Source organism: Homalodisca vitripennis, chromosome 8 (genome assembly GCF_021130785.1).
Source record: "Homalodisca vitripennis isolate AUS2020 chromosome 8, UT_GWSS_2.1, whole genome shotgun sequence".
In the NCBI taxonomy this organism is placed as follows: Eukaryota; Metazoa; Arthropoda; class Insecta; order Hemiptera; family Cicadellidae; genus Homalodisca; species Homalodisca vitripennis.
The window spans coordinates 20,118,258-20,131,082 of NC_060214.1; the positions used below are offsets into that span (position 1 = coordinate 20,118,258).

General features: G+C 30.9%; 1 protein-coding gene across 1 annotated transcript in view; it reads left to right on the top strand.

The window, feature by feature from the left end:
* Nucleotides 1–2,122: 2,122 nt before the first annotated feature.
* The window catches only part of LOC124367403 (4-hydroxyphenylpyruvate dioxygenase), a 30,168-nt gene continuing 19,465 nt past the window's right edge, over nt 2,123–12,825 (top strand). Inside the window, exons 1-2 of the mRNA XM_046824193.1 lie at nt 2,123–2,231; nt 7,921–7,947. Coding sequence (XP_046680149.1) covers nt 2,229–2,231; nt 7,921–7,947 — 30 coding nt within the window. The 5' untranslated portion in view covers nt 2,123–2,228. The remainder of the gene's footprint in view (nt 2,232–7,920; nt 7,948–12,825) is intronic.

Below are 12,825 nucleotides of genomic sequence, written 5' to 3' on the forward strand. Positions count from 1 at the left end.
CTGAAATACATGTGTGAATTTACTTTTAGCCTTAAGAAATCGCAAGAGCAAGACGGTAAATTGGCAAACAGAAGAAATAAACAGAGAGTGCAAAAATGTGGTTCTGGCACTGAAACTGGTTCTGTCCTTCGGTAAACATGTTTGTGATATGTAAATGGTAGAAGCATGACTGGCACAAAATCTTGCAATTTTGTAAATGAATATTGTTAAAATATGATCAGTATACTTGCATACAGATGTATTTGTTAATCTGTAAAGGTTAACCTGGTATAAATTATTTCGTAAGAAGAAACACGGCTTTTGAATTGTACTAAGCGGTTCTTTTTCAACATTTAGAGAGAATTAGACGTTGAAAGATTTGTAAGGTAAACAGAAAAATAAAATCTCTGCTTCAGTTTATTTTTATTTATTTTTCATGATTAGTAATTTATGTTGGTAATACAATCTGTCTGATTTTATTTAAACTAAACCATTGATATTGGTTTAGATAAGAACATTTGAGCTTATGTTTGATTCATGAGAAACAAACCGTGATCTTCTGTATCCTTCTGAATATTTTCAAACCTAAAATCTCTTAATACTGTACTATATCAAGAAAGCCAGGAAAAATTTTGGGGGGTCCAGACAACTGATATTTTCCCATAGTGGATAATGGGTGGTATGGCTCCATTTGGTCCTTAAAAAGTTCTTGACCTGTTTCTTTGTTGATAATGATCTTTCAGCAGTACATATCAGTAATAATAAATTATTTAAATAATAATAATCGTTTACTAAAGAAGTAATTGAAAATTGGGGTAGGGGTTTAGACTCTCTGGGCCCCCTCACTGGCTACGTCCTTGTACACTATATTAATTTATGAATTGGTTTATTGTAGAACAACTTTTCTTGTTACTTAAATTCACAATTAGGAAAAATCTTTTAGTCCTAAATCTTGTTTAATAAATTATAACTAAACAAATCAAAGTGCCAAAATTTGAAATACAATTTTCTCTTTAACATTATATTTCTTTTCCACATTACCTGAGAATTTCAGAAAGTGTAAACTGTTTTGGGTTTCAATTACATGTAAAAATTCAAAATTAAATTTGTGAAAGAGAAATCATATTATACAGGGTTGTGCCATTTTAACCATAGATGTTCTTTAGATATTAAAAGATTAAAAACCCCTGAGAGTTTCTTAAAAACTTTTAATTTTTAAATCCAAAATATAATTTTTAAGTAAATCCTTAATTAATAACAGTTTAATACATTAAAAATTAGAAGGTTAAGATATTTTTTAGACTATACATACAGTACGTATTACATTTAATCAAAATTACACAATTTCTATTAATAGTACACTCTTTCTCTCTATCACAGATTCAGTGTTGGTACAAAAAGAGTAAAAACTCAGTTTTTATTAATTTTAAATAACATATTTTGGAGGGATGCAGTTTTTGCCCTTTTTAAACATTTAATATACTGTACTGTTTATGTATAAAGTGCTATAGTAAATTTTGTTCACTCTTTTTAGAAAAGTTCAGTTTTAGGCCTAAACAGAAGTTTTGGGTAAAAATACTGAAAAAATAGTTAATCCTAATTGTTTTTTGAAGAGTAATCTTTTTAAAACAATCTTAAAATTTCAAGTCTATTATTAAAATCTATAAATATGTAATAGACATTCATCTTTAACAGTAAAGTTCTAACTTCTTGAAATTCTTATTGTCTAATGGAGCCTTACAAATGTTTAAGTCAGCTGTCTTCATTCATAAAACAATCATCTCAGTTCTATTGTAAACTTTAATAGTTTTTTGAACAATATATTATTTGTCAACTATATAATATTATCTTATGGTATGAAACATTTTTTGGCAACTGTTTTTAATTAAATATTATCTTATGTTATTAAACATTTGTTAAAATTAATGTGTGTACCAGTTGAACTTATTTTAAAATTAAAAATCTTAGTTGAGGAATCTGACCTTAACATCAATACAAACAAGTAATTCGGTAAGAAAATATTTAACTCAGTATTTTAGTTCATAAATGGAAATCATGTGAATTGATACAACAATCCTGTTATAGATGGTAGAAATAGTGTTCGTTCCCGACAAACAATGATGTTTTCTAGCCTCAGGCTGCAGCCCTGAAGAAGTGACAGTGGCAGTGGCGCTGCCACTTCTTCTAGAATCAGGTTTATGTTTCAACAGTTTAGTTGTTAGCTGCAACTGGATCTGATAACACACACCATGGTGAGTCTCCAGCTAACTTTGAAATTTAATGGTTTACATGTGAAAATCTTATAAAATAATAGTAAATATTTAAAACAATTAATATGAGGAAAAACAGTACTTTTTTACAGTATATATTAAACAGTTTAATTTATATATTGTTATTTTATTCATCTACACCAAAGTCCTGTGTGAAAATAGTAATGTAAGATTATTTTGAGACACGTTTTGAAAAGTTTGTATTTCAATATTGAGATTAGGTTTAATTTCTTTTAAGTGTTAAATTTGCACTAAAAATTGTTCCATACTAAAAAGTTATTTTTAGATAAAAAAAATAGAAGTTATGACTAATTTTATTTGCTTTTCCAAATTGTATACACTATTTACTATGTGGAAAGTAGAATCTCAAATAATGTTTGCTCCATATAAGAAATTGATTTTTGTTTTTGTTCAGTTTAATTATCTATAAATCAACATGAAAGTAAAGAAAATACTTTAAAATACCTCTGATATTTATTAGTTTTCAACTGTATGTTTTCAAGCTAAATTATATTGATTGGATCATATTTATGTTCTATCTATGTTTATTGTATTAATTAGAGAAGAGTTGTTTCCTACACTCAATATTTAGAATGATAAATCTTTTCCAATATTTTCTAAGTGCTTAAAATATGTTTAGAAAGTGGTGATATTTGAACTATATGTCTTCTGTAATAAATGAAGTATTTAAACCATTGAAGACCCTGTAGAAATAAGAACAAAGTTATTAATAAAGGCCAAATTACTTGTTACTTATGAGTGATTGTTTTCAGTCTAGTCGTCATTCATAGGATTTTCTCTTATTTGCAAAGTAAAAGCAAAATTTATGTCATCATTCACACATTTCATAATACAAACAGCTTTTGTGGGATGTTAATATTTCTAATAGTTATTGAGTAAATAACTAACCAAATAATCAAATCAATCATAGTAATAAAATCAATCATAGTTTGAGTTATAACATGGATTATGGAACACTAACCTTCACAAAGTTCCATAATCCAGGGTAATAATTAAGTACAATTTTAAAATTTATACAATTATTTACTAAAATTATTTCCATGAATTTGTATTATCTAGTATCTCTTTTTCAACATCATGACCAATAATTACTAAAGTTCAATGGTTCAATTATTTTTCACTTGATTCACATACAATATTTAATTGGATTTCTAATCAAATGTTTGAAAAAGTTACTCTTGTAAAATGGTTGTTTTCAGTTATTTTAAGTAAAATCTGTAGAATAACCACCATTTTGAAATGAATAGATATAAATTTCCATCATACTTTTTTAAAATAGACATTATTAATGTCTATTTAAAATCCATGGTTTTATATAAAGTATATATTAATAAAAATCACAAACATACAGACAGACAGAATACCAAAACCCTAAAATCCTAGTTAAAAATGGATGTACTATAACCATAGGTATGATTCCATAAAATATTCTACAAGTGTTCGGAAACACTATGTATAACAATTTCCAAACCCTTATTAAGTTTATTCTTATATACCATGGCTAATTGAGTTTTTCTATCTTAAAGCTTTTGACTCTCTTGGCAATGATCTTAAACTTTTCAAATTGGATGCTCTGGGCAGAACAGGAACAGCTAAAACATGGTTCAGGTCATACCTAAACAAATCTTGCCAAGTGGCAGAATTAAGATATGCAGTGAACAAAACAAAATATGGCAAAGTGTAAAATCCAGTCCAAAAGAAATTAATAGTGGAGTTCCACAAAGATCAGTTCTGGGTCCTATCCTGTTCGCTTTATTCACACAATTTTCTGAACAACCTCAGCACTTGCTTAATGTATGCAGATGACACCACACTCTTCTGAGTAACAAAACAACAGATGAGCAAGATGTACATTGATACACGAGTTTAATGTGGCCTATCAATATTGTAAAAAAAACGATCTAGTTGTAAATACATAAAACAAATCAATTTTGGAAGAATAAATTACACAACAGGACTACCACATGTAGACTCATAAGATCAATTTTAATTCCTTGTTACATCCATTGATGCCATCCTCACAAATTGGACAATATGTACAAAAAAGACTCATCTGGCTATGAAATAAAAAGAATAAAACTGATAAATAACGCCAACAGCAAGATTGGCCTCCTTTGTATTGTGCGAGTCTTGTATAAGGAATGGATTACTCATGGTATATTAATTTATAATATGGAAAGAGTGCTCATTCTGCAGAATCAATCTATAAGGATACGAGTACTTGCAAACCTACAGCCTGTGCAAACTTTTCGAGAAGCTTTTAGAGAATTAAAGATCATGACTGTGATTGACCTTTCGTGCAATAGATGATACTGCATAAATTTAAATTCAAGACAACTTTATTCATGTAATTTGTACAATTACATTTAAAATTATACACATAAAAAAAACATCAGTCATATTTTATCAAAAATATTTTTATATTTCCATAAATTCTTCAAATGAATATAAAACTTTATTGGTTAGAAATATTTTAAGGTGTTTTTGAACAATAAATTATTTTCTATAGTGAGTAAGTGTTTTGGAATGTTATTTATAAACTTAATTCCTGTCGAGCTTGGTTTTTTATAATGAAATTTTGAGTGTTTATGTACTGCCAATTGGTTTCTATTCCGAGTAAAGTAGTCGTGACGACCCTAATCGAGGAAATTTGAAAACATTTTACCTGACTATCATTACTGTTTCAAGTATATACATTCCATAAACAGTTAAAATTCCCAATTTAGAAAAATAATCTTTCACAGAATCCTGGTCCTTTAAATTTAGTATTATTCTAATTGCCTTTTTTTTGAAGTTGCAGAATACTTTGCAGATTTCAACAACAACACCACACCAAAAGTTATATGAGAATGTATGTGGGCATAGTAAATGGATTTTTGAATTTCTATTGATTTGGACATGGATTTAAGAGCAAATAATTTGGAAGAGATCTTTTTTGCAAAGCCAAAATGTGCTCATTCCAAGTTGGGTTCCCATACAAAAGTAATCCTAGAAAATTGGTTTTTGTTAACTGAGAAATTTTTATAAGCAAGAGCATCCTTGCAACGACTTTCAAAACTACCATACCAGGTATGCATCCAGTTTTGTGACTTCCCAACACAGGCACACTCTACATGAAAAATTCCAAGTTACATTGGTTTTTGTTAACTGAGAAATTTTTATAAGCAAGAGCATCTTTGCAACGACTTTCAAAACTACCATACCAGGTATGCATCCAGTTTTGTGACTTCCCAACACAGGCACACTCTACATGAAAAATTCCAAGTTACATTGGTTTTTGTTAACTGAGAAATTTTTATAAGCAAGAGCATCTTTGCAACGACTTTCAAAACTACCATACCAGGTATGCATCCAGTTTTGTGACTTCCCAACACAGGCACACTCTACATGAAAAATTCCAAGATTGGTTTTTGTTAACTGAGAAATTTTTATAAGCAAGAGCATCTTTGCAACGACTTTCAAAACTACCATACCAGGTATGCATCCAGTTTTGTGACTTCCCAACACAGGCACACTCTACATGAAAAATTCCAAGTTACATTGGTTTTGTTAACTGAGAAATTTTTATAAGCAAGAGCATCCTTTGCAACGACTTTCAAAACTACCATACCAGGTATGCACCCAGTTTTTGTGACTTCCCAACACAGGCACACTCTACATGAAAAATTCCAAGATTGGTTTTTGTTAACTGAGAAATTTTTATAAGCAAGAGCATCCTTTGCAACGACTTTCAAAACTACCATACCAGGTATGCACCCAGTTTTGTGACTTCCCAACACAGGCACACTCTACATGAAAAATTCCAAGATTGGTTTTGTTAACTGAGAAATTTTTATAAGCAAGAGCATCCTTGCAACGACTTTCAAAACTACCATACCAGGTATGCACCCAGTTTTGTGACTTCCCAACACAGGCACACTCTACATGAAAAATTCCAAGATTGGTTTTTGTTAACTGAGAAATTTTTATAAGCAAGAGCATCTTTGCAACGACTTTCAAAACTACCATACCAGGTATGCACCCAGTTTTGTGACTTCCCAACACAGGCACACTCTACATGAAAAATTCCAAGATTGGTTTTTGTTAACTGAGAAATTTTTATAAGCAAGAGCATCCTTGCAACGACTTTCAAAACTACCAGGTATGCACCCAGTTTTGTGACTTCCCAACACAGGCACACTCTACATGAAAAATTCCAAAGATTGGTTTTTGGTTTTGTTAACTGAGAAATTTTTAATAAGCAAGAGCATCCTTGCAACGACTTTCAAAACTACCATACCAGGTATGCACCCAGTTTTGTGACTTCCCAACACAGGCACACTCTACATGAAAAATTCCAAGTTACATTGGTTTTTGTTAACTGAGAAATTTTTATAAGCAAGAGCATCCTTGCAACGACTTTCAAAACTACCATACCAGGTATGCATCCAGTTTTGTGACTTCCCAACACAGGCACACTCTACATGAAAAATTCCAAGATTGGTTTTTGTTAACTGAGAAATTTTTATAAGCAAGAGCATCTTTGCAACGACTTTCAAAACTACCATACCAGGTATGCATCCAGTTTTGTGACTTCCCAACACAGGCACACTCTACATGAAAAATTCCAAGTTACATTGGTTTTGTTAACTGAGAAATTTTTATAAGAAAGAGCATCTTTGCAACGACTTTCAAAACTACCATACCAGGTATGCATCCAGTTTTGTGACTTCCCAACACAGGCACACTTTACATGAAAAATTCCAAGTTACATTGGTTTGCAGACTGCAGAATAACTTTCCAGAGGAATTAAGAAGACTCAAGGGGCAAGACCTAAAGAGGGAGTGAGCAGGTGGCTGATTTGACCAACCTTTGCAATTTTCCAAGAAACTGAGGAAGGAATTGTGCACAGCTAAAGAAGAAACAAAGAAAAAGAGTAATATTTTAAGGAGGGAAAATGAGTTGCCTGTGGAATAGAAGAATAGTCTTTGAATAAGTCATACGATATTAATAAGATTTTTGTAAATTATCATGCATCTCTAATGTAGTAGTACTTTATTACAATAAACATTAGTAAAACTATGTTTTTAATCAACTTAAAATTGTCCTTAAAAAGACATAATTATATTGAAAAGTTACAAAAATAAATATTAAAAAACTGTGTTAGTCAAAGGATTTTTTATTACTTTCATGTTTTATTTGTACATAAAAACTACTTTTTTAAATTTAAATTTTGTGTTCAGTCTATTATGGAGAAAAGGAAGGCAATTTCTAATATGTAGCAATGAAGGTGTCAAAGATTTGTTTTCTCAGCTAGAAGCTAACATTTTTCAGTGCCATTACTTTAACTAGCTTTTTTTAATACTTCTTTTCAATACAAAAAATTGAGTGTATAAAAGGTAACAATGGAATCAAATTATTAGCAAAGCTTTAAAATAATACATTCTAATAAAATTAACACAAATTATATCACTTTTATTAATAAGGGTGTGTAAAATCATGTATAACGATAAATCTTTAATTTAAAAATACATCTTCTATGAGCAAATACTAGTTATAGGCTACTTACGTTTCCTTGAATTATTAATTTAAAATAAGTAAATACTCTGTACAAACAGAATCACTTTGTATATTGTGATGAAATTTATTTTAATTTCGTTATTTGTTTCAGACATCATACACGGACAAGGGGCCTAAGGTAAGAATTTATACTGTTTCTTCATAAATTAGATGACCATTACTCTCTAATTTATTAAAGTAAGTTTTATTTCAAAATTCTGTACAGCTGGCTTTGGTTGAATAAACTGGTGGCAAGTTTATAAAAATGTAAATGAAGTTGAGGAACAGGTTTCTTTACACTGTCTCAAGGGTATGGTTTTGACTAAGTTCAAGCTGTTATATAAGTCTGGGTCTTTCTAGAAAGTAATTATCCAAAGAAATATGTTTTTCAACTCAATTGTTCTCTTTGTTTAATTACGTAAGGCAGTGTGGAAAATTACTGTCATGGCTACGTCACTAGTTTCCTTGCTTTAAAGTCAATTACCAGTCACTTTTTTTATTAATTATGAAAAATGAACAACTTCATATTGCTATACGCACTGATATAGTTTATTATTGCTGAAGGACATGTATTATTGCTGGGAAACTGTTGAAATGGGGAAATAACATGGGAAAACATTCATACAGATGAACAATAGAGAAAACTTACAGTTTAGGTTAGGTTAGTTTATTGAAGAAGGAAATGTACAAAAGAAAATGTGCTGTTGGTTTTCCATCCTGTGTGGACTGTGTTTTAAATCAAAGGTGGTTCTGAATTCAAGTAATTCTTAATCCTTCATTGTTTTGGGGGTCACGCGATTTCGCGATGCTCTACACTGTTAGCTTATGCATCGCAAACTTCGGTTGCCATATTTACTGTTGGCGTGGAAATTATGCACCCCCGATGTTAATGGTCTCTGGACAAACCATACAATATAAAAAATGACACCATTCCTTTCATGTAATTCTTCGTTGTTAATATAAGTTTCAAACTTTTATACTAAGTGTTAATATAGTTGTTATCTCAGTTGGAATGAAAAACTACTGATTACTCATTTATATTTACTACGCTTCAACTTTAGTTCAGAAATTTTAGAATTGAATCTTTTCATAAAGAAGCTGCTCTACGGTTTCTAATAACACTTTTCTTGGCTTTGTGGGGTTATAACATTATCTTATGAGCCAATATTAATTTAAAGTTACGTTTCATCGATATTATCAACATTGATGAATCAAATTATTCTGTAAAGGTTTTCATTTGTACTGGTTTTATGAAGTGATGCAATGGCTTGTCAGAGATGGGAAAGATGGTTTGACGTTTAAAGTCTTTTCCATCAACTTTTCTCATAAGTGTTTTCAGTTTGTTTCTTACTTTTATTGGAGGATTTTAACATTTTTATGTGCGTTTTTATTTTTGTATTTTAATATTTAATTATTTTAGTTTATGACTTTGATTACATATTCATTACTATTAGATAAGTCTTGTGGAGTTCTACGAGGTGCGATCAAAAAGTTCCAGGACTTTTTATATACTATGGGAATGCAATGTCTCACAGCGATGCGGTTGGCAGCATTTTATTCCCTGACTCAGCAGTAACACAGCTGTGTTTTCAGATCAATCATAACATCACTGAAAGTAACATTATCACAGTTTGTTTGAGATTAGTTTTATAGAGTTTGGCTATTTTTTCGTTTAATGAAAGTGAATGTGAAAGAAGAGCACTTGTTTGTGTGAAGTTTTGTGTGAAACTGAACAAAACGTTTTCTGAAACCTTTTTGATGTTACAAGAGGCTTTTGGTGAAGAATGTCTAAGCCGATCATGCTGCCATCAGAAGTTCAAGAGGTTTAAAGATGGCCGAACATCCACAGACGACGATGCTCGTTCCGGACGCCCTTCAACGTCAATCAATGATGACAATGTTGCTAAAGTGAACACTCTTGTACGATCAGACCGTCGACTAACAATCCGTGAAATGGCAGAAGAGTGTAACATTTCATTTGGGTCATGTCAGGAAATTTTAACTGAAAAACTTCAAATGCGTCGTGGTGCAGCAAATTTTGTTGACTGAAGACCAAAAGCAACACCGAATTCATGTTTCTGAGGAACTTCTTCAAAAGGAAAATGACGACGAAAGCTTGTTGGATAATGTCATTACGGGAGACGAGACATGGGTTTTTGGTTACGATGTGAAAACAAAAGCCCAATCATCACAATGGACATCAAAAGGCTCTCCAAGACTCAAGAAAGCACGTCAAGTCGAATCAAATGTGAAGGTCATGCTTACGGTTTTCTTTGACTGTAAAGGTGTCGTCTCTATGAATTCCTTCCACAAGGTCAAACAATTAATCGTTTTGTTTATTTTGAAACCCTCAGAAAATTGCGTAATGCTGTGAGAAGAAAGAGACCTGAGCTGTGGCAAAGTGGTGATTGGGTCCTTCACCATGACAATGCTCCTGTTCACTCTGCATTAGTTATCCGTGACATTTGTGTAAAAAACTCAATGACTCATTCCTCAGCCCCCCTACTCACCTGACCTGGCTCCAGCAGAATTTTTTCTCTTCCCGAAGCTCAAGAGACCCCTGAAAGGACAAAGATTTCAAACAGTTGACGAAATTAAAGAAAAAACTTAACTGCTAAACACCTTTACAAAAGAAGAGTTTTCTGGGGCCTTTGATCAGTGGAAACACCGGTGGGAAAAGTGTGTAGCTTCCCAAGGGTAGTACTTTGAAGGAGACAAATTCGAATAACCTGTACGTTGTATGAATAAATGTATAAAAATTCAGTCCTGGATCTTTTTGATCACACCTCGTATACCGTCCCAATCACTTTCAGATTCTGAGCTTTCAAGATTTACAGTATTTATTAGCTGAATATGTGGTAGGCCTTGAGTAAGATTACTTTCCCCAAAAGTGGCTTTCTATTTTCACTGCATGTCCCAGAATCTTTTTTCTCATAATTGTGGAACCTAGAACGTTTTTCTTGGCACAAATCCTTCTATTTTTTACATTGCTTCCTCTCTCTTCTGCGTTGTACTCATTTATCTTTTTACAAGAGCACCTTTTAGATTTATCCCAATGAGTTTGATCACATTGATCTCGTAATGCTTGACAGGCAACCAAATTAATTCTACTTTATAAACTCTTTTCCAGTTGTCACATTCTTGAAAATATGGTTAATGCATGATTAATGAAAAATTCTTTTGGTAAAGATTAAAAATGTGTTTATTTGTCGGTAATGGTACATTTTTTCCTCAAAAGCTAAGAAATTGTATATTATCTTTTCATCACTAAATTGTGAAATATTTGGTTTTTGGAACTACCATTGTGTGGTATTTACTACCTCAGATTTTGGAGATAGAAGCATTGAAAGCTCTGAAAGCTACCAATTTGTTGTAACTACTCTTCTTTACAACGAAATAAAATTCTACTTCCAGAAATCCTCTCTCACTGCATAATATGAAAAAAAAAACTCATAACCAGAGTTCAATGGAGTTTTAAAACCACCTTGTCAGCCAAAAACTTCTTGCAATTCTTTACAATATTTATGGTAGTTGTTATAGTGGTTCAGGCTTCAAGTACCTCTTTTACAAAGCATATTATATTGAATTATTTTGTCCACAGCACGTACCATCACTAGGGACGGTTTTATATCCAACCTCAATCTTGCAACCTTCCATTCTATTGGTTGCATTGCTGGAAAATCATTCTTTAAGTTTTATGTTTAATTTAAGTTCTGTATGAAACAATCCTTATTGTAATCTGGTAAATGAAATGTTGTCCTACTTACAGATTTGAAGTGCTTTTTCTCTTGGCTTGTTTTATCACTACTTTCAAGAATTTCTTTGTTCTTGGCGTTAGAAACCTATTTATACACTAGATACTGTTGTTACACAATTATTTACTTTACACTTAAAAAAACAAATGATACTTAAAAATGATTTAAATTGGCACTCAGCAAAAGCTTGCCTTGGAGGCATCTTGAGAAAACCGCACACAGAAAAATAATGGTGATCCATACAAGTAAAAGACATGTTCATACAGAACCAATATTTAAAAAATCTTGTGGTTCATAGGGGTTTCCTGCCAGCTTGTTAGGATACAGCAAAGCAACCTGTGAGAACATAAAAATATTGCACTGTCTTTCTCAAATATGACCAACCACTGTATTATTTCATGAAATGTACAAATAAAAAATAGTTGCTTGCACTGGGATTTTATATTTCTCCATTATGAAACTTTTAAAAATGTTAAAGAATTAAAGGAAAAAATATGCAAAGTTCTGATTATATATTTTTGAGAGTCTAATAAAATATTACATGTATTTTACCTTATTTAATAAAGAATTGCTATTATGTTATTTTTTAGAAGCTCTGGTAATGAAGGTAAGTTACTTTTTCTTTCTAGTTCTAATGATACTACTAATATAGACCAAATGTTAATTTTAAATATTGCAGTAATTGGTTTAAATATTGCTTATTTGAAAGTATCCAAAAATATTCCAATTTTGAACTACACCTTTATTATTAAAAGATTTTTTCTAGACAATAAGAAAGCATCTATTTATTTCTAAAGATTTACTGTCAATTTTGAACTTAAATGTCAATATATATCTAAAGATTCACAGTTATTTTGAAAATTAAAAGTCAGTAATTATTTCTTTTCTTTAAACTTGTTTGAAATGTATTAACAGTCTTAAGTGTTTATTTTACTGATTCACTTTAAAGAAAAGCCATGTTACTTTACAACAGAACATTTTGGATGTGACATTATCTTTGATAGGTCTTGAGAAAATGGAACATAAAGTTGAAAAAACAAACTCTCAGAAAACATAAAATATACTATATTTTTGAGAAGGAAACTTCAAACGTTACTCTTAATAATAAAAGGAAATCATGTTTGTGTAAAAGTTGACTCTTTTACTCAGCAAACTTGGTAATAATTGATTAAAGTTTTATAATGTGTTTTAATTTTTATCTTATTAAATACTATTGAAATTAACATAGATAATTGGATCTTTAATCATTCAAAATTGTATAA